Source organism: Callithrix jacchus, chromosome 5 (assembly GCF_049354715.1).
Source record: "Callithrix jacchus isolate 240 chromosome 5, calJac240_pri, whole genome shotgun sequence".
NCBI lineage: Eukaryota > Metazoa > Chordata > Mammalia > Primates > Cebidae > Callithrix > Callithrix jacchus.
Genome location: NC_133506.1, coordinates 11,057,301 through 11,084,421, shown reverse-complemented (window position 1 = coordinate 11,084,421; position 27,121 = coordinate 11,057,301). Strand labels below are relative to the sequence as shown.

Genomic DNA, 27,121 nt, shown 5'->3' with positions numbered 1-27,121 from the left:
TTAAGTAATCATGGCTACTAACTTACCTAAAGACTAGAGAATTTTAAGAAGAAAACATCAAAGACTTGGTGCCATTTACAGTATTCTAAATACCACACTTTCTATTGTAGATTAGGACTCTGAAAAATAAGGCAGACTTTAAGTTCTATACAATTGTACTCAGGCCCTGTAGATCTCACAGAGGAAAACGTGATGCTTCCAGTTGGCAGCTGCAGATGTGGAGATAATGGCATCTGGAAGTACAAGTAGCCCAGTAGCTGAGGTCAGCATGGACTGGACATGGTACTCAGCTTGTCCATATCTCACTGGGCAGTTTACTTAATCTTGGGGATAATAAAAGCACCTGTATCTTTAGAAGGCCCCTAAAGCACTGACCTTGGCACTGGATCCTGGTTCTGAGCCCTGCAGTGATTCCAAATGTGGCCATCGTGGACAAGGCACCTCAGCCAAGACCAGCCCTCCCTCAGAGGACAGTCACTTCCAGAGTGCCTCTCTGGGGGCAGCAGCTCTGTCTGTGTCCCCACACCCAGCACTTGGCACTCTAGAGATGCTTCACAAATATTTCATGATACAACTGTACAATGTCTTGTACACTCTTACCACTCTGTTAGGTACTCTGTTTACTAATGGATAAAGTCTATTCACAAAGAGTGGGGAGAGTATTTTTACAGAGTACCTTTTAATTTGAGCAAGAACTTTTACTTAGGAGTAGTGGGAATGGCATTAGCAGGGTAACAAGAATTGCCCACATCTACCGAGTATTGACTAGTGTCCTGCAGAACATGTGTCAGGTACTGCTCTGACTGCTTTCATCTCAACAACCACCCCATTATTATGAGGAAGCTGAACCGCAGGGAGAGTAAGAGACATCAGCTAGAATACTGCCTCTTTCCTGGCTGGTCCTGGATCAGATTCTGAAGGACCATACCAAAGAGTCTGGAGTTGGGATCTGGGGAGTAGGTAGAGAGTTCCCTATGTTATTTATTTTTCTTGCTCAGAACTCTGAACAGTCTTTTGACTACAGGACTCATTATACTTTTTAGTTGGAAACTATAATAAAAAAAAAAGCAGTTCATTGGTATCACCTGTCAAAATTTTTGTTCTCATAATAAAATGTTCTATTGCTTACAGGCTTCTATGTGACATAATTAGGGAAACACATGACTATTTTTTTTTGAGACTGAGTCTCAGTCTGTTGCCCAAACTGGAGTGCAGTGGTGTGATCTAGGCTCACTGCAACCTCCACCTCCCAGGTTCAAGCAATTCTCGTGTCTCAGCCTCCTGAGTATCTGGGATTATAGGCACCTGCCACCATGTCTAGCTACCTTTTGTATTTTTAATAGAGATGGAGTTTCACCATATAGGCTGGTCTCAAACTCCTGACCTGAAGTGATCCACCCACTTTGGCCTCCCAAAGTGCTGGGATTACAGGCGTGAGTCCCTATGCCCAACCAACAAGGGACTATTTTCTTTTTTTGAGACAGAGTCTCACCATGTTACCCAGGCTGGAGTGCAATGGCGCTATCTCGGCTCACTGCAACCTCCTCCTTGAACATGGGACTACTTAAATCTTTAAAATACACCAGAAGTATTGAGGAGTCTGGCTCCTGGTTAAAAATCCTGTGTGTGGTTTTTTAGGCCTGACCATAGGCAATGACACAGGCTTTACCTGGCTGCCCTCCCCATAGCATACCTGGGGTAGGGCCTGAGTGTGGGGCTCTAACAGAGTTGCAGTCAAGGACTCAGGCCCACATCATGGGTCACGCTTCTTCACGTATTTATATTCCTAGCCCTGGAGCCTTTATTTCTAGGCTTCTTAGCTGAGGCCTTGGGCTGAGGTCTTCTTCAGGCCCCAAGGCCTCTTTATGGAGGGAGGAGGGGGAATTCAGAAGACACTTTCCCAACTCTGACTCTACTCCAGGACTTTCCCACTCCTAGCCCTTATGCCTTGCCCTCCCCACAACCTTAGGCTCCATATACTGCTGGAACCTTTTGTCCGGGCTCTCTCCTCAGTGAGATGAGCTCCAAGACCCCCATGTCTGAGCTGATCCCCAATTATTGACCTGTCCCTGTCCGAAAAGAGAACAGGGGAAGTTGGCACTTTCTCTGGCTTTGGCCCCTTACTTATACCACTGCAGAATTATATAATACCACTGCTTAACTCTAATATTTTTGGCTTGTTGCTTTAACCAGCTACTCTGAAACCTTGGTTCTTTCTTCCAGCTCAGCTGAGCTTCTGACCAGTATGACTTAATAAGAAATGTGGTATCCAAAACAAAGTGGCTTTTCCCTCGTAGCCATTCAAGTCAAATAGAAGTTTCGCGTTCTACACCAATTTGCCATGAGTAAACCTTTTTGACTTACGCTGACATTTCCCTCCGTTGGTAGGATCACCATAGAAGCCAGATATGCAGGTCTCACAGTGCTTGCCTGTGGTCAGGTTCTCACACTTCTCACAGATGCTCTGATTGATGCATTTACTGTGGCCATTGCATTGGCAAGCTGGAAGAAAAAGAGTTTCCAGGGGTCTGTCCCACAGAACTGCACGGAGTAAGTTCACTAAGATTTATCTGCAACTATCTCTGTAGTTATCTTTGATAAATCACCAAAACTGGCCCATTAAAAACTAATGTGAGAAATAAGATACAAATATCAAAAATGAGCTAGTCCAGGAAAACTGAAATGTATCACAGCAAGGTGAAAGCCCATAGTGATATTAAAAAATGTTTGTTGTTATTTATTGTAAAAAATAATGTATGCTCATGATAATATATTTAAAAAACAGAAGAATGGGGAAAGGTCGTATACAATCCAACCACCTAGAGACCACCGTTCACATTTGATATCTTTTCTTCTGGTATTTTTCTATACAGTATTACACAATTATATGCATATTAATATTCACTTTTCTCTTTTAACTTAGATGACAATTATTTTACATTAATTATAAACAAAACTTTAAATGGCAGAATGATTTTGATGAATCTTAACAGTTATTTGACCATTCCCTTATATTATAACGTTTAGTTTGCTTTACATTTTTCATTATTAGAAAAATAACCATCTTTACAGTAAACATTTCCACAAGTGGGATTACTAAGACTCCTAATGGACATAGGACTTTACAACTAGAAAGGTATGTGAAGCTCGGACCTCTGAGGACTGCTCAGGACAGCTGCACAGGCTGTGCACTATAGAACTCTAGAGGGGAATGGGATGGGGGAGACATTTACATAGTGCACAACCTGTACCACTGTAAGCAAAATCTGATTCTTCAGATATGCCTTGCTTGATCAATGTGATGTAGTTTTTCACCATCTTGGAAACCTTCCATAGCCTTGTACTTGTTCTGTTTATACACCTGTTAGTATTTAAGTGTTTGAAAGAAGAAAACTTGGCTGGGTGCAGTGGCTCACGCCTGTAATCCCAGCACTTTGGGAGGTCAAGGTGGATGAATCACCTGAGGTCAGGAGTCCAAGAGCAACCTGACCAACATGGTGAAACCCCATCATTACTAAAAACACAAAAAATTAGCCAGGGGTGGTGGCAGGTGCCTGTAATCCCAGCAGCTCGGGAGGCTGAGACAGGAGAACCCCCTGAACCCAGGAGGCAGAGGTTGCAGTGAGCCGAGAAAGCGCCATGCACTCTAGCCTGGGCAACAAGAATGAAACTCCATCTCAAAAAAAGAAAAAGGAAGAAAGAAAAAAAGAAAAGAGAAATAAAGAAAACTCAAGGCAATGTGCCAGCTATCTTTAGGTGGCCCTACCACCTAAGGCTGGGAGGCACTTAGCACACCCAGGAACATGTAAATGCACCCAGGCACCCGGGTCCATTGCTCCATCCTTCTTCCAATAAGGGAGGAGCACAAACCAGTCAACAACAGTCCGAGTGGACCAGAGCTCGAGTGTCCTGAGGTGGCATGCTAGTCTTCCAGGACATCATACCATACTTTCACAACAGCTCAGCACACCCAACCACTGGCCAATATTGACAGATCTACGCATTTAGTTATTAATACAAATTAATCTTGAGGATTAATCAGTACAAGAAAATTCTCAATCTCCAAATACCACCAGGATAAATACACACAGCAACAAATCCTGAAGGAAGGGTTAATGCAAGAAATATGAGAATGAAAAATATGAATTTTTTTCTTTTTTTTTTTTTTTTGAGATGGAGTTTCACTCGTTACCCAGGCTGGAGTGCAATGGCACGATCTCGGCTCACCGCAACCTCCGCCTCCTGGGTTCAGGCAATCTCCTGCGTCAGCCTCCTGAGTAGCTGGGATTACAGGCATGCGCCACCATGCCCAGCTAAATTTTTTGTATTTTTAGTAGAGACGGGGTTTCACCATGTTGACCAGGATGGTCTCGGTCTCTTGACCTTGTGATCCACCCGCCTCGGCCTCCCAAAAGTGCTGGGATTACAGGCAAAAAATATGAGTTTTAGTACATTCAACAAGGCTTAAATTATTGCATACACAATATAAGAGAGCAAGCAAAAAAAAAAAAAAAACTCACAATATTTAGAGCCCTTGCAAAATGTAAAAGAATAAATAAAACCAAATAAGACAGAAAAAAAATCTTTAGCAGGTTAAATAGGAGACTACATATTGCTTAAGAGCGACCTGCAAGAAAATACTATGAACTGTATGTTAACAAATTTGACTGCCGAGATGAAATAGACAAATTCTAGAAAAACACAGATTAATAAAACTGACTCACTCCGAAAAAGAAAATCTAAATACATCTATAATGACTTATTAATCATTAAAAAATTTCCCACAAAAAAAAAGCCCAGGCCCATTTGATTTCACTGGTGAATTCCATCAACATCTAAAGAAGAATTAATGATAATCCTCGACAAACTCCCAGTAAACAGAGGAGGAGGAATATTTTCCAACTTACTCTAGCAGGCCAGTACTACCCTGCTATGAAAGTCAGATAGTAATTACAAAAGAAGAAAACCACAAACTTATATCCCCCTCATGAATATAGACACAAAATCCCCAACTAGCAAATGGAATCCAACAGCAGCTTAAAAAGGAGTACACATCATGACCAAATGGGCTTTATCTGAGGAATGCAAAACTGGTTTAACATTCTTAATTAATGCAATACATAGTATTAATAGAATAAAGAAAAAAAATTGCATGATCCTCTAAATAGACACAGAAAAAGTGTTTGACAAAATCCAGTATTCATTCATTATACAAACCCTCAAAAAACTACAATAGAAGGAAACCTTCTCAACCCAATAAAGGGCATGTATTAAAACAAATCTAAACCAGTATCATATTTAATAAAGACTGAATTATTTTCCCCTAAAAGAGGAACAAAACAATGATGTACACTGAAAACTATAAAATAATGCTAAAAGAAAGTAAAGAGGTAAATAGAAATCCCAGGTTCATAGGCTGGAAGATTTAACTTGTTAAGATGGCAAGGGCCAGGCATGGTGGCTCACACCTATAATCCCAGAACTTTGGGAGGTGGAGGTGGGAGGATTGCTTTGAGCTCAGGAGTTCAAGAGTAGCCTGGGCAACATGATGAAACCCTGTCTCTAAAAAAATACAAAAATTAGCTGTGTTGGCTACGTCTATATTCCCAGCTACTAGAGAGGCCAAGGCTGGGGAATCATTTGAACCTGGGAAAGTGGAGTTGCAGTGAGCCAAGACAGCACCACTGCATTCCAGCCTGGGTGACAGAATGAGACCCTGTCTCAATAAACAAACAAACAAACAAACAGGCAATACATCCCAAATTGGTCAACTGACTCAATGCAAACCTTTTCAAACCAGTTGACTTTTTGTTGTTACGGAAAATGGCAAGCTCAACCTAAAATTAATATGGACATGCAAGAAACCCAGAATAGCTATTACAGTCTTGTAAAATAAGAAGAAAGGTGAAGGACTTAGACTTCACAATTTCAAAACTTACATGAAACCACAGTTATCAAAACAGTGTAATACAGGCAAAAGGAGAAACAGAGGACAACAGTACAGAAATGAAAACTTGGAAATAAGTTCTCAGATTCACAGTCAACTGATTTGCAACAAATGTTCCAAGAAAATTCAATAATTAAAAAGAAGTATTTTCAACAAATGGTGCAGGGACCACATCCACAAGCAAAAAGAGAGTTTGGATCCCTACCTCACATCATACAGAAAAATTAACTCAAAATGGATCTATGAAACTTTTCAAAGAAAACTTAGAAGCAAATCTATGTGATCTTGATTTACTTGGGCACTTATTTTCTAGATACAATACTGAAAAGCACATGGGATAAAATAAAACACTGATACATGAAACTTAATCAAAACCAAAAACTTTTGATTTCAAAAGGTGTATTAAGAAAGTGAAAAGAAACCCATATAACAAGAGAAAACATTTGCAAATAAGATATCCAATAAGGGACTTCAGAATTCATAAGGAATTCTTACAACTCAATAACAAAAAGACAATACAACTGAAAAATGGGCAAAGAATTTGAATAAATATTTCTCCAAAGAAGATATACAAAAGGCTAACGAATGAAGTTGATATTCGGTTTCATTAGTTATCAGGAAAATACAAATCAAAACAATGAGATGTCATTTCTTATCCACTAGAACAGTTTTAATTAAAAAGATGGTCAATAACAAGTGTTGCCAAGAACATGGAAAAATCTGAACCTTCATACGATGTTGGTGAGAATATAAAATGGTGCAGCTACTCTGGAAAACGTTTTATTCTTCATTTCCACAGGCAGCCCTAGGAAACCACTAAACATCCACCTTCTGTCTTTGGAAATTTCATATAAATGGCATCATGCAATGCATAATCTTTTGCACCTGGCTTCTTTTACATAGCATGTTTTTCTAGGGTAATCTATGTCAGAAAATATGTCAGTACTTCATTCCTTTTTTTGCCAAATAATACTACGTTGTATGAACGGACAACATTTTGTTCATCCACTAGCCAGCTAATAGGTATTTGGGTTGTTTTCGCTTTTGCTTATTATGAATAATGCTGCTTTCAGCATGATGCCATGAGAATGATGCTATGAGCATGAGCATTTATATACAAGTTTTTGGGTGACATATGTTTTCAATTTTCTTGGGTATGTACCTAGAAGTAAAATTGCTAGGCATATGATAACTCTATATTTAACTTTTTGAGGACCTGCCAACTTGCAGCAATGCATGAGAGTTCCAATTTCTACATATCCTTGCCAATAATTGTTATGACCTGTTTTTTTTTATTATAGCCATCTCAGTGGGTGTAAAATGGTAACTCATTGTGGCTTTGGCTTGCATTTCTCTAATGATGAATGACAGTGAATATCTTTTCATGTGCTTATTGGCCATTTGTATTTCTTCTCTGGACATATGTCTATTTAAATCCTTTATCCATTTCTTAATTGGGTTGTCTTTTTATTGTTGAGTTTTAAGAGTTATGTGTTCTGGACATTAGATTCTGACTAGAGATATAATTTGTAAATATTTGTTCCCATTGTCTATGCTGTTATTTTACAAGATATATTCTTGATATTAACGGAAAAGCACAGATTTAAATATTTCATTAAAAGTTAACTCTTAGTAGATTAAAAACAGAATTGTAGATCCCCTAAATCTTAGTATGGAAAAAAGGGAACATGGAAAATTTGATCCAGTTTAGTAGACAAAAAAACTGGTTTCTGGTGTTATTTTACATTTTCCTGTTCTATTTCCTTTTCTGAGAAAGGCTTCGTTATCCCCAGTAACCACTTTTTCTGTTGGGTAGACATTTAGCTTTTTATTTTTTCCCTGGACAGTGGGAATTTATATATTTTGGATGATCATCAGTTGTTACATACACTGCAGGTATTTTCTCCCAGTCTGTCTCTTGCCTTTTACCTTTGTTTACAGTGGCCTTTCCCTTACAAAGTCCTCAAGAGCCCTGTTGTCAATGGCTCTGTCTGACAGGCTCTTAGAGAAGTTCTTGCCCACTTATCTCTGAGGAGTCTTCGCACCTTCCCAGCCTCTCCCAATTGTTCTAGACGTCCACAAATACATTGCTGAGTGGTCACTTAAGTCCAAATCAAAGGTAATTTCTCAGAATTGGTTTCTTAGGAACCCACCACCACGCCCAGCAGGTCCAGGTCAGGCCTTGGACCAGCTTCTGGTCAATTCCTTCCTATACCAACCGTTAAGAGGAAGAGGAAGGGCAAAGGGGAGGGAGCCACATATACACAACACAGCTTTCAAGGTTTTATTCTTCATAAATAAGTAGCGAAACACTTGAATTTGGATATGCAAGGCATCTTACCTGGACAGTGAATGAAAGACCAGTTGTATCTGCTGTCCTCCAGACACATGCTGGAATTGAGCAGGGGCTGTGGATAGAAATTTCCTGTAGGAGCTTGCGAAGGCATCTTCACTGGTCCTTTATAGGAACCTTCTATGCATTTTCCTTTGCCAGTATTGCTAGGATCAGTACACCAGCCACAGCCTGGTTGCTCCAAGCAATGACTACAGGTACAGTAGCCTGAACAATTTTCAGCTATTAAAAAAAAAGTTGCAATTGACTATCACAGGTAGATCTGAATTCACTGTATTTAAATTACATTTTTCTTTAACAGACTATTCAACTGGCATGAGTCAAAAAACCTATTCTGTCTTGATCACTTAAAAGAGATAATGAATGAATTTAAAGAGCCCAGTACTTTGCCCAGTACATAACAGAGACTACCCCTCCTCTTCCCTCAATCCCAGGAAGCTGAAGGCAAAAGAAACCTTAGAGGTTATCTACTGGAAAACATTTACTTTACAATAATTAGGAAACTCAGATATGGAGATATTACATGGACTGAGCAATATGGCACTGAAGTTAGGCAAGTTATTTCTGTACTTTGTGATCTACCCTACATTTATTTACTGTGTCAATGTACCCGATTCTGTATGAAGGGTCTTGTCAGGCAGCAATGTCTTGATGGCAATCTCTGGACAGGTTTGAGCAGAGGTCATGTCCAGTTTTATTTTTAAAACATTCAGAGGCTGAGAGCATTGCCCCATGGCAGAGTTGTTGCCTACAAAGAGGGCATGTATGAGTGCCGAGGGCTCCCTTTTTCACTTACGGGGGCAGCTGCTCATCGTATACCACTCCATACACTGGCCGAAAGGGAAGGAGGCCACGTAGGCATTGGAGTCCACACACTGCTTCATGTTGCTGCACCACATGCACTCAGAGCTGCCACTGGTGCACTCTCCACACGCTGTCCTCAAGGCACACGGAGTCCGGCACTGCTTGGCACTGTGGTTTGCTGGGAATGAAACCCAAGAGAGACACTTAGAGCTCCCAACATGTCTGCTAAGGTCAAAGACTTTTCTTTTTTTGAGACAGAGTGTTGCTCTGTCACCCAGGCTAGAGTGCAGTGGTGTGATCTCAGCTCACTGTAACCTCCACCTCCCAGGTTCAAGTGATTCTCCTGCCTCAGCCTCTTGAGTAGCTGAGACTACAGGCACATGCTACCATGCCTGGCTACTTTTTTGTATTTTTAGTAGAGACAGGGTTTCACCGTGTTAGCCAGGACAGTCTCGATCTCCTGACCCTGTGATCTGCCCGCCTTAGCCTCCCAAAGCGCTAGGATTACAGGTGTGAGCCAATGCACCCAGCCAAGACTTTTCAAATGTGGGTGACGATCCATTAGTATGCCATGAAATCAATTAAGTGAAAGAAAATAGAAAACAGTAAAAGTCATCCGGTGCTGTTTAGTCAAGTGCATTTATACACTTGCAGAAAAAATGAATTTTCTTAAAGCATTAAAGACAAAGATGAGGAAACAGTGAATCTTTCCATAAAAGTAGGGTTGTAAGCCCCTTAGAATTTGGGGACACAGGATGAACTTTAGGGGTTTTACAATCCACTTGAATATGTAAAATATTACATTTGCAATTTTGGAGGGAAGAAGGATCCCAGCATTCATTAAATTCACCACAGTATTCAGAATTCTGATAGCCTGCTGGGCAGCTCCCCTAGAGAAGTTTAGAAATCATATTTTAAGGTGACTTCTATGATGGTATGAATTCTCTTCTACAGGTCTGTATTCCTCAGACAAATAAGAGTACTTCCCCAAAACTGGACACAATGCAAATGGAGTCGAGCCTCTCAAAATAACCCACAATTCCACCAACTGCTTGTGAGTCCCTCTGCAGGAGGAGGAGGCTCATTTTGGGTTGTTTACATGCTGCAGTGGTTACCCGGCCTGCCTCTAGTTAGCTGAAATGCAGCCCAGAGACTGAATGCTGTGAAACTATTCCAAGTGTCTGTCTGCTCAGTACTCTCCCACAGCTCCCACACAGTTCTGGGTTGCTTCCACCCTCGGTCACAGAACTGCTCTCATCATTTTTCTCCCTGTTGACACTATCTTTCTAAACACTGTCCCTGTAGTGAATTGCTTGCTTTACTAATCTTTTCTTTTTATTTTCCTTTTTTTTGTTTTTTCTTCCACAGCATTTTTCTGCCAACACCAATAAATTTGCCTTTCAGAGCAATTCTCAATACTTTTTCTGGTCAATAAACCTATCAATCTCATTGTTAATTAGAATATTAGTTTCTTTGAGTAGTGTTAGTTATTTTTGGTTTTGCTTATAATTAAAACTATTCAGAGTCCCAGATTATTTCTTTCTGCTTCTGAAATCTGGGTTATACTCTGTTTTGCATGACTGAAACGAATACTTCATCTGTTATCTGACTACTTTCACACATCTCATCAATGACCTATGCCTCCTATGGTTTCTCTCACGATAAACTCTGAATAGCACCTAATTCACCCATGAACTTACCAGGCCTTTCACAGACGCTACCATTGAGTGGGTTGATGCAGGTTGCAGCCTTCAATCCCCGAATACTGGGTTCTGATAAAATTCCACAGAATCCAGCATCACTGGGCTCAGATGGCATCCACTGTAGTAAACTATTTGTAAATGGAGACATATCTTCCCAGCACCAGTAGGACACATTGATCTTCCGAAGGCCAACCCATGGGGTTAAGGTAAGCTTGGACTAAAGGCAAAAGAGACACAACCATGAATACAACTGACATCTTATTTATTTATTTATTTTAAATCTGGAGATGGAGTCTTGCCATGTTTCCCTGGCTGGTCTCAAACTCCTGAGTTCAAGCAATCCTCCCACCTCGGCCTCCCAAAGTGTTGAGAATATAGGCATGAGTCACCATGCATGGCCTGAATACCAACATCTTGACCAAAACAAGCTTCTAATAATCACCAAGTATACCCCACAGACACAGGAAAACCTCTCTAACCCTTGACTCAGCCGTGGTAGATTAGGATAGATCATCACTTCAATATGGCCATACTATAAAGGATAAAAATGTAGCTCAGAGAAGATAATACATCAAAAAATTCCCAGAAATTATAGCAGAGCAATGATCAAGTTCCAAAATGTCGATATCCTATGACAAATGCTATGAGGCTATCCCCAAACACAGGCTGAGGATCCCTAATCCAAAATCCGAAACCCTCCAAAATCTAAAACTTTTTGAGTGCCAACGATGCTGAAGGACAATGTTCATCAGAACACTTTGGATTTCCAGATAAGGGATGCTGAACTGGTTAGTATAATGAAAATATTTGAAAATTCAAACCACTCCTTGTCCCAAGCATTTTAGATAAGGGATATTCAACTTATACCACATTTGCTTTATCCATTCAACCGCACTGGATTTTACAGGGAATAATAAGACAGTGACACCTGGGATAGTCTGCCTTCTGCTTTTCTGAAATTTCCTTCTCATTGCAATTTTTAAAAAGTTTTAAAAATCAAAATATAAAGTTTAGCCCAGAAATGGTAAGTATTCCTAATTTTGGTAGTTATAAAACAAAAGATATACTGTATCTCCCCCACTCTTTGTTTTCTTTTGAGACAGGGTCTTGCTCTGTTGCCTATGCTGGAGTTCAATGACATGATCATGGCTCACTGCAGCCTCAAACCCCTGGACTCAAGCAACCCTCTTGCCTCAGCCTCCCAAGTAGCTGGAACTACAGGCAAGTGCCACCATGCCCGGCTAATTTTTTTAAAAAGCTTTTTGTAGAGATGGGGTCTCCCTATGTTGCCCAGGCTAGTCTTGAACTCCTGGGCTCAAACAATCCTCCTGCCTTGGCCTCCCAAAGTGCTGGCATTATAGGCATAAGCCACCACACCTGGCCTATTTCCATTTTTGAGAGGAAAACATATACATGCCTAATTGAAGACCTAAAATAAAAAAATAGTTCCAAAAGAAAGAAAGAAAATTAAAAATACTTTTTAAAGGCCCTTCAATAATTTTTTTGCCTTCATGATAAAATCCAATTCCATTTCTTTTGTAGCCACAGCCTCTCAGGGTCTGGCCTTGGTCCCTTCTTGAGGCCCACCTATAACAATCCCATCCCATCCAGCCTGCAGCCAGCCATGCAAACTTACCTGCAGCTCATTCAAAGAGCCATTCCCTTAATCATCTCCCTCTACATCTCACACATTGGGGCAAAAATTAATGCACAGGAAGTCGTTCCCTCTTTGACATCCTAATTCACTCCTTCTTACCTTCAGGGGTCACCTTCTTACAGCTTCCTACCAGCCAGTAACTGTACTAAAGGCTAGGCTGGGTACCCTTGCTTTTCCATAAAAATCTGGGCTGTACTGACTGGGTACATCTAGTGGTATAGCTGTGGAAGGACATTACACTTCAGTTCTCTCTCGTCTGTCAGTCTTGTCATTAAGACTGTGAATTTCTGTTTCACAAATGTGGCCACCGCAGATTAGAATACCCGGAAACATTTAGAGTTAGAAAAACCTAAGGAAGAGAGAAAAAGGTACTAGAAGTATATCTGTGGCCACCTGGTTGAACCTTTCTAGCTTCTGTGGACTCAAGAGTCATTGTTAGAGATGCCAGGGTAATGAGCAAAGCTGGACGCCAAACATTTTTTGTGAGAGTGAATGACTATAGGAAAGGTCAGCTGCCAGACAAGGATGGAATGCTGAAAGAGACCCACATTTGGAGGTGGGAAGATAAACAACAGCAACAGTCTCCAATGGAGATTCTGAAATCTGAAAAAGCTATCAAAATATTATGAAATATCAAGTGTGTTCACGGTAGCCTGAGGTAAACACACTAAGAATCCATCATCAATGTTTAAATGTCCATACCCTATCAAAGTCACACTGAAAAAAGGGACTAATTGGAGAAAAGTAAATCCAGGGCACCTCCTACCAGTCTCAGAATGGCCCTATAGGCAGCACACAGAGGCTAACACAGCGAAGACCCAGGCCACATTTCCAAACCTTCACATGAAGAAGGCTGTACCCAAGGAAGTGTGTCCTCAACTCCTCCCTGCTTGACAAGAACATTTACACTAAACATTTCTGTACCACAGCTGACACTGCTAAAGGAGCTTTGTTCTATGAGTCTACTTAACTGAGGGCAGAATCACAGTTTATGACTCCAGACAAAAAATGACAAAATGTGATCATGCAATAATGACTGTAAGCCGCCTGAGAGCACCAGGTGGACAGGAAGAGAACCTGAGCCTTTCTGAGCTCAGAAACTCTTGACATGAAGGTGCTCTCTTGTTCTGAGATGGCTGAGCTATTAAAAACCCAAGGAGATGCACATTTATTAGTGGTAATTATACAGTATTATGCACTATTACAATACCTTAACTCCAAGGAACTCAGGTGGCTTAATCCAACCTAGCTAATTAGCAGTGACCTCTCCCTACTCCCCTAGCAGAATCGAGGTAAAACAGGTATGAAGTCATCTACTGACGTTACCAGAGTATGTGCACATATACATGTTAGAATTCATCCCCCATATAATTATTCACAGATCTTATATATACAAAGTATTAAAAACTTCCAGATAAACAAGGCATTAGAGGAAGAGACTCTGACAGCGCAGCCCCACAGTCCCTCAGGCTGCATTTGCCAACATTCTTCCTCTTGCCGAGCACATCACACATGTCCACAGCCTTCCACATGCAAGCTGCAGTCATGCCCTTGGTAGAAAGGTGAATATTGGAAACTTCAATTTGAGAATTTTAACTCACCATGCTCTGAGATGACTGCATTATTCGCAGCTGTTTCAGAACAAATTCTACCTTCTTCTGGGTTGTAAGAGAAGCCAAAAAGGCATTGTGGTTCCTACAGAACAATTTAGCATTGTCATAATTCTCCTTGGCAGTAGTAATTTTCAAACACGAGTTTCCAACCAAATGCCAGCCAATGCCACAGATATTTTCTTTCATTAAGGGGAGAAGAGAAAAAAAGAAAGTTTTAGAAATCAGACAAAACTACTAAGTTCAAATTACTGAATACCAAAATGGCCTTTCTAATTTAAATTTCAGGTACTTCATTAGGATGTGGGAGCCTCTGACACATTATTAAGGACCAAATGCAGAATAAAAGAATTTAAAATGTTTACTAGTCATATCTCCTGGATTCTAAAAAGCACTGAGGTCACTTCTCCGGTATCTTAGAGGAAAACACCAATTTGGTGCCAGTATTAGACTGGTATACCTCCTTCTGAAGAAAAATTAGAAAACTAAAATCCTAAGTGAAGAGCAGACAAATGAATATGCATACTGAAAGGCTCAGGTAAAAACTGCAAGAATGGAAATGAATTGAGGAATTAATAAATCTTAGTCTCCAAAAGCTGCACTGTTTTCATCTGATCAGGTGGAAGGTACAATCAAGTGTACAAAGCATCCCAAAAGCAAGGTAACATGGCCCTTTTTGGGACACAACCTAAGTAATATGGCTATAGCATACAAGGCAGGCTTGTAATCTGCCACCTGTGATCATCCTGAACCCACACAAGGTACTGCACAGAAGTTATGAATGCTTCCTGGAAGACAGTGAAAGAACAAAGCAACTTCACCAGAACCAAAGTACCTTGGAGACATCAACAACGCTCATTAATAGAAACAGGCACTGAGATAAATGAAAGGTGGCATGGGAAAGAGATTATTATTTTTTTCTTTTTTTAAATGTTTTTCTTTACTTTTTTTTTTAATTAAATCATTCTTCTTTTATTAGAAAAAAATTTTTTTTTCTAAAGACAGGGTTTCACCATGTTGGTCAGGCTGGTCTTGAACTCCTGACCTCAGGTGATCTGCCCACCTTGGCCTCCAAAGTGCTTGGATTACAGGCGTGAGCCACTATGCCTGGCCGGGAAAGAGATTATTTAGGAACAGACAAAGACTTGCTCCTTACAGTGTAGCACTGTCGACTAGATAAAATGCACACTCTGGGCCCCACCCCACGCTTGCACCAGAATATGCCTTTTAGCAAGATTCCCAGGTGTTTTCCTACACATTAAAGTTTAAGACACACTGAGATAAAGAAAAAGTCCCACTCTACAAGCTGAATCAAAAACTTCCAAGGGACATTAAAAAAGGGCATAGTCCAAGCCAACTTCCCTGAACATGCTCAGATGTTGTGCAGAGTCAAGGGAATGCCCCTTCCTGGATCATCCCGGTTGAACAAATATATCACAGTGGTTTGGTCACGGCTGGCTGGTCTCAGGCCCTGAACTCATTATCCTGAACCTCAGAAGTAGCATGTGTTGAGGTTTTCAGGGCTGGAGATACCCCAAGAAGGTGCTGCTGATGGAAGTATCTATTCTGTCCTTCTGAGAGGAGGCCCATGAGCAGGTGCCAACAACCAAATCCAAGTGGTTAATAAGAAGTACTCTCCATAAAGTGCTCAGCAGACTGGCTGCTGAGACATTGTGTTCTAGTCCCAGGTTATCAAAGGTGGATGAGGAAGAGGAAAGGAGCCAGCTCAGTGATACAAAACCAAGCTGTCACTCAATTCTCCAGAGCAGTGAAGGATGTTTCACTTTATTTCAAAGGACAATAGGAGCAAATACTTAAGAAGTGCATTTTAGTTAAAAACAAAAAACCTCATCGTACTGGTGTGGGGGATGAATGCACAGAACTAGCTTTTCCCCTTTGCTAGGTTCAACCTAGGCTGCATAGTGTTGGGGGAAGTGGGGTGAAGTCTTGGACCCACACACACCAAGATGACCCTGCAAGGCCTACCAGGCAGGGCAATGCACTCCTGATTCCGGGGCTCCCACTGGCAGTTCTGGTCCAGGGCACAGCTCCTGCAGCTGGTCTTCTTGTTACAGTAGTACATGGGGTTATCCTTGGGGCAATTCTCATACCTGGAAATGGAGATCTAAAACACAGTGGACAAAAGCTTTTCTCTTGTATCCACGGAGAGAACTTACAGTGAGGACCAACAGGATACTATAGACAACAAAATCTAATTGAGGAAGCAAACCGCAAATAAATAGAGAGATAGATAAATAAATAAGTAAGCAAATAAGATGCAGCAGCTCTGCAGTAGGAATAGTGCAATGGAATGTTCTGCTCAAGGACATGTTTTTAACTGGCAAGGACGCAGCTCACTCTTTTAAATACCATACCTCAACCTGGTCATCTGTAAAATGGGAATGTTGAACTTGCTATTTTCAAATGCTCCCTTCAAAAGTCTGAAAGTTTTCTATTTTAAGAACTGCAGGAGATTGACAGAAAAAGTCTTGAAAGCTGTCAAAAACTATAAAAGCCTGGGTCATCTTATAACTTCAATTAAAAAATCTATATAGGATAGGCAGTGAAGTTATGCCAAACCAAGATATGACAAGGAGATTCTGCAGTCTGTCATTTCCACAGTTCAATATGGGCCGCTATATCTCTGACTCACTCTCAGTCTCAAGCCCACACTTGCTACCAAAACCTAGCACTGATAAAGTGAGGTCACTATTAGATGCCTCGAATCAAGGATCCAGTACTTAATCACGGCCATGCCCAGGGACAACAGTCTTACCTTCTTCTAAAACACACAAATCCCCAGGGCTAGTAGGACCCTTGGAATTAAGATGTATAGAGCATCTCTTCCTAAAGGAAAAACTCAGGGATAATAAAATCCAAATCTAAACCTGTTTGAAAAATAACTCTGAGCCATTATTTATATCACATACACTATAAAAGCTGAACCTATGACACATTAGGATTTCTCTGAAATCTTTAAGAAACAGTCTCTGACCTGGCCTTCTGTGCAGCTGTGGTTCCTTGGGACACAATGGTCATTGCACCAGTGGCAGTCATTGGTGTTGGCTGTGCAGCTGTAACAATCTGTGTGCTGGTCACATCTGTCATGGTCAAGAGCTATAAAGAAAAGAAAACCTCATCAACGTGGACAGCTTCAGTTGAGCACAACCAGAGACTGGAAGTTAAAAAAAATTGTAACAATCATTAAGAAGTAAAATGAAGAGTGAAATTAGCAGAAAAATATATTTGGTATGTTCTGGTTAAAAATAATATTTAGAAATAGACGATCTAAAGAAATAGTTTTGACCCAAAAAAAAAGAAGTACACAGAAAGTAAAAACAAGAATAGGTTGATTTAACAACTATAAGATATAATAAAAGTAAATTCTGGTTCTTTGAATACTTTTCGTTCCAAAAAAAAAAAAAAAAAATCAACTAGTAATATAATGAACATCAAAACCGCCCAGGAGCCAAAATATTGTAGGAGACCTAGTTATAAATGCAAGGCTAATTTGGGCACAGGAATGAAAGCTGCTTCTACGCATCATAACTCTCAAGTTAACTGCAACACCAATTCTACTAATAAGAAATTCAGCCAACATATTTTAAATTAATTGGTGTAAATAAATATCTTACAGAGAAAACATTCTTACTTTTAAAGAATTTTCTGGCCATGCACAATAGCTCACACCTGTAATCTCAACACTTTGGGAGGCCGAGGTGGGCGGATCACCTGAGGTCATGAGTTCAAGACCAGCCTGGCCAACATGGTGAAACTCCCGTCTCTATTAAAAATACAAAAATTAGCTGGGTTTGGTGGCAGGTGACTGTAATCTCAGCTATTCAGGGATTACAGGCTGAGGCATGAGAATCACTTGAATCTGGGAGGCAGAGGTTGTAGTGAGCTGAGATTGTACTGCTGTACTCCAGCCTGAGCGACAGAGTGAGATTCTGTCTCAAAATAAAATAAAATAGAACTTTTTTATACATCACTTCACTGTATTGTATTGTTCTCTATGTGTCAGCAATATAGGACAGGAAACAAAGCAGGCAGAAGGAAGAAACCAGCTTGGAAACCATGAGGGGAGGTTCTAGAAGAGAGATCACTGCCCATCCTCAGTAACTGTCTGTCTTGATATGTATCCAACTAGAGAAGCTAGACAAAAATACTCTGCAAGGACAGCAGCTCTCCTTCTCTCTACCAAAACAATTTACTTCAACATGGCTTTTCTGGGCTGACTCTCCTGATTTCATCCTTAATGATAGATCTGTATCCAAGATAGTAGCCAGTAGTCACAAATGTTTTTTAAATTAAAATTAAATTAAAAATTCAGTTATTCAGTCACACTAGCTACATTTCGAGTATTTGATACCCCATGTGGATAGCGGCTACAATATTGGGATAGTCCAGACACAGAACATTTCCATCATCAAAAACAAAGTTCTGCCAGATGGCACTGCCTCAGAGCAACTGCAGCCAGGATCTGGAGTCAGTAGGCAAAGCCTATGCAATGCCAAGAAGGTTATGTCTTCATCATTCACAGACCTTCTAGGAGCCATATGGCATGTTCCCATCCGAGATGTTTACAAACCAATTTTCAAATATCCAGCAATGCTTTGTACAAGTTATCACTGAATAATTTTGGATAATAAGGAGAACACAAAAAGTGTACAAATGCTAAGTTCCTTCATAATTCAGATAAAATGAGGTCTCAAATTAATTAAAATCTAAATAGAGGAAAAAAACATACTTCTTTTGTTAAAACATTCTGATTTTAACTTTTCCTCTTGTTCATCAGTTGCCAGCTCCCATGAGATACACTGAGACGACCCTGTGTCCCACACACACCGGATACCAGGTCCTGCTGCTAAACAAGCGGCTTCACTCCGGTGTGCATCACACTGTTCCAAGGTGAATACCAGGATGTCACTGAGGAGGAGACTATTGAAACCACCAAACACAAACATGGTGCTAAGAGGAAAAAGGGAGAGAAGAAATTTACCAGAGACTTAGATAACAATTGCAAGCTATACTTTTTTGTTTTTTTAAGAGACAGGGTCTTACTCTGTTGCCCAGGCTGGTCTCAAACTCTAGGGCTCAAGAGATCCTCTCGCCTCAGCCTCCCAAGTAGCTGGAACTACAGGAACACGCCACCACATCCAGCTACCGTAATCCACTTTTTACAGACAATTTTCAAACAAATCTTACATAAATTATCTTTCAAGGTCTTAAAAACCATTCTTATTCCCTTCCTTTCTAAATTCCATCTTTTCATCCTGGCCTATAATCACCCAGAATAGTTCCAATAAGCTGCCTACTCTTCACAGTTACTGTATTAAAAAGTTCTCATGATAGCCTGGTGACTTTTAACCATGAGTTCCTGGAAAATTTTAGTTGTCAGAATATGCTAACATCTTTTAATGCTAAACAGCAATTCTGTATCTTCATTTAATATTAAAAATAAAAATGTACCAAATACTGGTTCATGAATGAGCCCAATCATTAACAGATAAAAGCACACACAATGTACATTTGGGTACACAGTAAAAGCGGCATCTTAAATGACTGGGAAAAGACGGTCTTTTCACTATACAGTATCAAGATTATTAAACATATGGAAAAAGATAAAACTGAATCTATTCCTCTATATGCCAAGATAAAGTCCCCATGGATCAGAGCACCTTCTGAAAAAAAGAAACCACACGAGCACTAGAAGAATGGGTGAATTTCTCTATAACCTGAGGGTGGAAAAAAAAAATGACTTAAAATCCAAAAGGTAGAGAAAAAAAGATTGAACAATCTGGTTATATGAACTAAAAAGACTTTTTACATGAAAATAATGCTATATGTAAAGTAAAAAAAAAAATGATATGCTCTCAACAAAAGATTTACCAACTTATATCACAGGAAAAGAACTATCCCTAACATAAAGGGGGGCTTTAGCCAGTTTGCAGGGAAAAAATGCAAATGACTTTAAACATATAAGATGTTCTAATTTCAGTGTAAGAAAAATGCAAATTAAAAATATACTAAAGTAGCATTTCTCACCTATAAGACTAGCAAATTTAAAAAAAAAGCACAAAAATTTTACAATGTCGAGAGAACGATCCAAGATGGCTGATCGCTAATATCTCAGGATTGCAGCTCCCAGTGAAAAGCGCAGAGAATGAGAGGACGCCACACTTTCAGACAAATTTTTGTCACTCACGGAGCAGAAGATTCCCAGTGGAGGAGCCCCACGAGTCGCCAGCGCGACTCTTGTGGCTGGCACAGCGGTTGTGCCGGCACCTCGGCGCGACAGCTCTTGGTGCAGAGTAAACGGGACTGGTTCCCCTTCTGACCAAGGTTTGGAGCTCCGGGAAGGCAGAGTCGTCTATTAGGACTCAAGAAGGAAGCCAGACTGGAGATTCCTGGGCAGAAAAGTCAGCCCATCAGTCTTAACGCCGCTGTTTTGGCCAGCGCAGTGGGTTGCTCATATTTCGGCCCTGGGAATTAACAACTTGGACGTCCACTCAGAGACCTAATTTGAAAGTCAGTAATTACAAAGACGACAGCTGGATAAATTTACAATGATGAGAAGAAACCAGCGTAAAAAGGCTGAGAATACTCAAAATCAGAATGCCTCTCCCTCTAAAGAGGATCACAGTTCCTCATCAACAAGGGAACAAGGCTTGATGGAGAACGAGTGCATCCCATTAACAGAATCAGGCTTCAGAAGATGGATAATAAGAAACTTCTGTGAGTTAAAAGAACATGTTGCAGCCCAATGTAAAGAAACTAAGAGCTTTGAAAAAAGGTTTGACGAAATCCTAATGAGAATAGACAATTTAGAGAGGAATATAAGTGAATTAATGGAACTGAAGAATACAGTATGGGAACTCCGAGAAGTATGCACAGGTTTAAACACTCAAATTGATCAAGCAGAAGAAAGGATATCAGAGGTTGAAGACCAACTTAATGAAATAAAACGAGAAGACAAGATTAGAGAAAAAAGGATAAAAAGGAATGAGCAAAGTCTCCAAGAAATGTGGGACTATGTGAAAAGACCTAATTTACGTTTGATAGGTGTACCTGAATGCGACGGAGAGAATGAATCCAAGCTGGAAAATATTCTTCAGGATATTATTCAGGAAAATTTTCCTAAACTAGCAAAGCAGGTCAGTAGTCAACCCCAAGTAATACAGAGAACACCACAAAGATATTCCTCAAGAAGAGCAACCCCAAGGCACATAATCATTAGATTCACCAGGGTTGAAATGAAGGAGAAAATACTAAGGGCAGCCAGAGAGAAAGGTCAGGTTACAAAGGCAAGCCTATCAGACTTAAAGCAGATCTTTCAGCAGAAACTCTACTAGCCAGAAGAGAGTGGGGGCCAATATTCAACATCCTTAAAGAACAGAACTTTCAGCCCAGAATTTCATATCCAGCCAAATTAAGCTTCACAACTGAAGGAAAAATAAAATCTTTTATGAACAAGCAAGTACTCAGAGATTTTATTACCACCAGGCCTACTTTACAAGAGCTTCTGAAAGAAGCATTACACATAGAAAGAAACAACCAATATTAGCCTTTCTAAAAATATACCAAAAAGTAAAGAGCATCAACATAAAGAAGAATTTACATCAACGAATGGATAAAACAGCCAGTTAACATCAAATGGCAGTAATCCTAAATTTAAATCGACTAAATCCCTCAATCAAAAGATACAGCCAAAACCCAACTGTATGCTACATCCAGACCCATTTCACATGCAAGGATATACAAAGACTCAAAACAAAGGGATGGAGAAATATTTACCAATCAAATGGAGAGCAAAAATAAATAAATAAATAAAAAGCAGGAGTTGCAATTCTCACGTCTGATAAAATAGATTTTAAAGCAACAAAGATATAGTGGTAAAAGGATCAGTGCAACAATAGGAGCTAACAATTCTAACACCCAGATACATAGAGACTTAGACTCCATGAGACAGAAAATTAATAAGGATATCCAGGACTTGAACTCAGATCCGGAACAAGTAAACTTAATAACTATTTATAGAGCTCTCCACTTTAAATACACAAAATATACATTCTTGTCAATACCACATCACACCTACTCATAGGTTTAAATGAAATATTGATTGGCCATTATTAATACCCATTTTTTAGAATAAAGCAACATTTCCATTCTCTCTCCCTCTTTTTCTTCCTCTTTCTTCCTCTCCTTCACTCCTTTTTTTCTTTCCTTCTCTAAAAAACAAACAAACAAAAAAAAGAATCGTCTACAGTTGTGCAACAAAAAAAAAAGAGCAAAAATCTGGCAATATATGGATTGGTGGGGAACAGGTACTCTCAGATACTATGGCTGGGCATGTCAAATGGTGCAGCCTACGGCGGGACTTGGCAAGCTCTAACAAAACTATGCACTTGCTTTTTGAACCTGAAATCACATTTCTAGAGGTCTACTATCACAAAGAATACCAAAACTATAAAAAGAAGTACACATGAGGCTATTCACTACAGCATTAACCCATTTATGCTGGAGGGTAAATTTTTTTGTGAAAACTCAGATCTTGGTGGTGACCTTGAGCAGTAAAATATAAATAACTCCCACAAGCTTAGTGTTCCAATAATGGAACACTAGTCATAAATGGGTTAATGACAATAGCGAAAGACTCAAACAGCCCCAAATGTCCATCAATTGGGGATATGATAAACTACAGTACATCCACATAATGAAATATTAGGCAGATGTTAAAAGGAATGAGGAAAATTTCTACATACTTCTATGAAGTGATCTTCAGTATATACTGTTACATGTGGGGAAAAATGGAATGCAGAGAAAAGTATTCAAAGACTGTAGCTGCTTATCTATTGAGGGAACAAGAACGTCAAACACACAAATGTGCATATATAATTCATTTTCCTTTTTAAAAACAAGAACGCTACAGTTTCTCTTTAACCTGTCTTCTTAAAAGACCTAGAAACAAATGGCCCACCCAGTAGCAATGAATACAACTAGTGCTTAGAGTGTGGGTATCTAAATACCATTCTTTCCCCCTCCTTTCACCCCTTAAAAACTAGAACTTTTTAGAGAAAAAACAAATTTCATGTCTGGATGAAGAAATGTTCACAATGAGTCTAGCAGATCTTGTTATAGTGAAAAGAAAGGAAGACTGCGGTAGCAGCAGATCAACTCAAAAGCTAACTAACATAAAGATGCCCTCACTGGCTAAAGATGGAAAATGTTTGAAATGTAATAAAAAGACAAACTATAATAGATCGAAACACATGAAATATTTTTAAATCCATGAGTTCATAATGATATATGTCTCCCACCCCCTGAAAAGACACCTAATTTGTCACCTTTGGACAATGCTAAGAAATCAGTCCATTATTTTTGAAAATTGGTAAATAAAGGAAAAGAAACAACCCTATGAAGTGATCTTGCCAAAACAGTGAAGTGAATCTGATCAAGCTAATTTGTAGGAAGTTTAGGAGAGAGACCAGTATGTTATATGAAAGCCCAGGATACAATAATCAAAATCTGGGTCGGGCACAGTGGCTCACACCTGTAATCCCAGCACTCTGGGAGGCCGAGGCAGGCGGATCACCTGAGGTCAGGGGTTTGAGACAAGACTTGCCAATGTGGTGAAACCCCATCTCTACTAAAAACACAAAAATTAGCTGGGTATAGTGGTGGGTGCCTGTAATCCCAGCTACTCGGGAGGCTGAGGCAGAAGAATCACTTGAACTCAGGAAGGGGAGGTTGCAGTGAGCTGAGATTGAGCTACTGCACTCCCGCCTGGGTGACAGAACGAGACTCCGTTTCACAAAAAAAGAAAAAAGGAAAAAAAAGGCAAAATCTGGACTACAGTGAGCTCTACAGGACAAACAACCCAGTTTCTTTAACAAATAAGAGGGAAAATGATTGATGGGGACCCTACAGATCAAGAGAAACTTCAGAGACATTTTAATCAGTTGTAACACATGGATCCTATTTGGATTCTGAGTTGAACAAATTAAAATTGTTTTAAAAAAATGAGACAATTAGGAGATGTAAACACTGAATGGACACTGAGAGATACTAAAGAATAACTTTTTTTTTTTTTTTTTTTTTGAGATGGAGTCTTGCTCTGTCACCCAGGCTGGAGTGCAACAACACCATCATAGTTCACTGCAACCTCAAATTCCTGGGCTCAAGCAATTCTCCCACCTCAACCTCCTGAGTAGTTGGGACAACAGGCACGCAGGCACGCGCTGCCATGCTAATTTTTGTATTTCTAGTAGAGACGAGGTCTTGCTGTGTGGCCCAGGCTGGTGTTGAACTCCTGCAATCAGCAGGGCTCAAGCAATCCTCCTGCCTTGGCCCTCGCAAAGTGCTGGGATTACAGGCATGAGCCACCACCCCTTGGTTTAAAGAATTATTAACTTTAAACGTGTGATAACTGCATAGGGGTTGTGTTTTAAAAATTAAGTCTTAATCTTTAAAAGACAGCCAATCCTCAATCTATTTATGTGGTGCCACTAACAATGTTTCTGTCAATGATGAACGGCACACATGATGGTTGTCATCTAGTAAGCTAAGGTTAATTTATTACTGAAGCAAAGTTTTAAATAAATTTAGTGTAGCTTAAGTGAATAGTGTAGCTTAAGTGTTCAGACTTTACAAAGTCTACAGCAGTGTATAGTAATATCCTAGGCCTTCACATGCACTTACCACTTCCTCACTGACCTCCCCAGAACAACTTCCAGTCCTGCATACTCCCTCCCTTCATGGTAAGTGGCCTGTACAGGTGTATAATTTTTTTATCTTTCATACTGTATTTTTACTGTACCTTCTCTACATTTAGATATGTTTGGACACACAAATACTTACCATTGCATCATCATGACCTACAGTATTCAGTACAGTAACATGCTGCACAGGCTTGCAGCTAGGAGCAACAAGCCATACCATATTGCCTAGATGCGTAGCCTAGGTTTGTGTAAGTACACTCTGTGATGTTTGTACAATGATGAAATTACCTAAGGATGCATTTCTCAGAACATATACTTATCATTCAGTGACACATGACCATATTTATAGATTCCATATTTGCAAATTCACCTACTTATAAAATCCATTTCTAACTCCAAAATCAATACTTGCAGTAGTTTCATGGTCATTTACTAGCATGTGTGCACAAAACAGCAAAAAATTTGAGCTGACAAACATGCATATTCCCAGCTAAGGTCAAAGAAGGAGAAGCTCTCCCTTCTTGTTTCAACTGTCATACTACAAACATGTCCCTTCCATGACGTATCTAGTGCCATGTTGTTTGCATTTTGTGCCTTATGTTAGTGCTTTTACTGTTGAAAATGGCCCCCCCATGCAGTGGTGAAGTGCTGTCTAGTGTAAGAAGTGTATAAAGAAGTGCCTAGTGTAAGAAGGCTGTGAAGAGCCTTACTGAGAAAATACATGTGTTACATAAGCTTTGTTCAGGCATGAGTTAAAGTGCTGTTGGCTGTGAGCTCAATGTTAATAAATCAAGAATATATATTAAATAAAATGTTTTTAAATAGAAACACACATCAAAGAAAGTTATATATACTGACTGGTTGATGAAAATGTTGTCATCAGAGGTTTACAGAAACATAACCCTGTATTTCCCCTAGGAGCAATAATTCAATATTCACAAATTCAGTGTTTATAGTTACTTTATAGAGTTGTGAATAATGAAAATAAATTATAATCTGAAATATATATTTTTTTGAGTTAGGGTCTCACTCTGTCACCCAGGCTGGAGTGCAATGGTTCCATCATAGCTCACTGCAGCCTCAAACTCCTGGGCTCAAGCAATCCTCCTGCCTTGGACTCCTAAAGTGCTGGGATAACATGCATAAGCCACCATGCCTGGCCTAATCTGAAATATCTACTGTAGATTTCAAAAACTAAAAAATTAATATCAGTTTTCATTTTTAACCTTGCTATCAGCTTACTCACTACCACATTAAGCAGGCTGGATTCAACTAGTTAATTTGTTGCTTAAACCAAATAAGTAACCTCCTCTTCCCAGTACAGTTGGTGTTCTCAGAAATTTTAAATACATCTGGTTGCACAGGGGCTCTGAAAAGCTGGGGAGAGTCCCTCAGAGACCCATGCAGCAGGCAACGGAGAGGCACAGCTGCATCTCCTGCCATACTGCCAGCCATCTCTCCACCTTCTTCCTGCCTCCCTCAAAACCTGAGACAACCAAGGAAGGCACAACTTACCCAATGCTGTTGATTGACTTAAAACATGAAGAAACAATGTGAATTAAAGTTTATTTTCAGTAAATTATTTCATAACATTAAACCGAAACTATGGCCTTTTAGTACATGGCCTCCCTCAGGGTCCCCTGCTGCCTACCCAATCCTGCCTCACACATACAGATACTCACATATCAGGGTTCAAACACACCATTGGAATCACATAAAAATAAAAACATTACAACTCGGGCAAGGCATTCCCAATTTTGACTCGCGGATAAACTACATTTCATGGTAAAGTCTCAATTTCTCTCTTCTCTGAGTTCGAATAAAACTTGAGAATGTCTTATAAAAGATTCATTGGTTTGCTAGTTATTACTGCACTAATAATACCTCCCATTTAGCAAATGTTTATTATGTGCCAAATCCTGTGCTAGGAGAACACTAGGAACACAAAAATGAAGACAGCTGATGCCAGGCTCCAACAGGCAAGACAATGACAAAATGGTCCCACTGCATTTCAGATGAAAATCTCAAGAGGCACTTGCTAGAAAGCTTTAAGAGACTTCCGTATTGAGGAAATTCCAGATTATGATTTACAATAATACTTCAAAAGATCAAGGTGGCCAAATATCCCTCTATTTTAGTCTCTGTCAAATGTTCTCATAGTAAAACCATATACATTGCTAAAAAACTAAATAATTACCTTATAAAGATAGCACTTTTTCCTAGTAGCTAGTTCCTAAATTATGTCAACTCTTCCTTCACAACATCTCCAAAATATGTCACTTTCTCACCTTTGCTTTTTTTTTTTGAAATGGAGTCTTGCTCTGTC

The 27,121-nt window shown here is 39.8% G+C and overlaps 1 protein-coding gene across 1 annotated transcript in view; it reads right to left on the bottom strand.

Moving 5' to 3' along the window:
- Nucleotides 1–27,121, bottom strand: part of ATRN (attractin) — a 170,146-nt gene that overhangs the window by 64,046 nt on the left and 78,979 nt on the right. Inside the window, exons 12-19 of the mRNA XM_002747312.6 lie at nt 18,825–19,045; nt 17,070–17,191; nt 16,061–16,199; nt 14,066–14,256; nt 10,805–11,024; nt 9,097–9,282; nt 8,289–8,522; nt 2,365–2,502 (exon numbers count right to left, since the gene is read on the bottom strand). Coding sequence (XP_002747358.2) covers nt 2,365–2,502; nt 8,289–8,522; nt 9,097–9,282; nt 10,805–11,024; nt 14,066–14,256; nt 16,061–16,199; nt 17,070–17,191; nt 18,825–19,045 — 1,451 coding nt within the window. The remainder of the gene's footprint in view (nt 1–2,364; nt 2,503–8,288; nt 8,523–9,096; nt 9,283–10,804; nt 11,025–14,065; nt 14,257–16,060; nt 16,200–17,069; nt 17,192–18,824; nt 19,046–27,121) is intronic.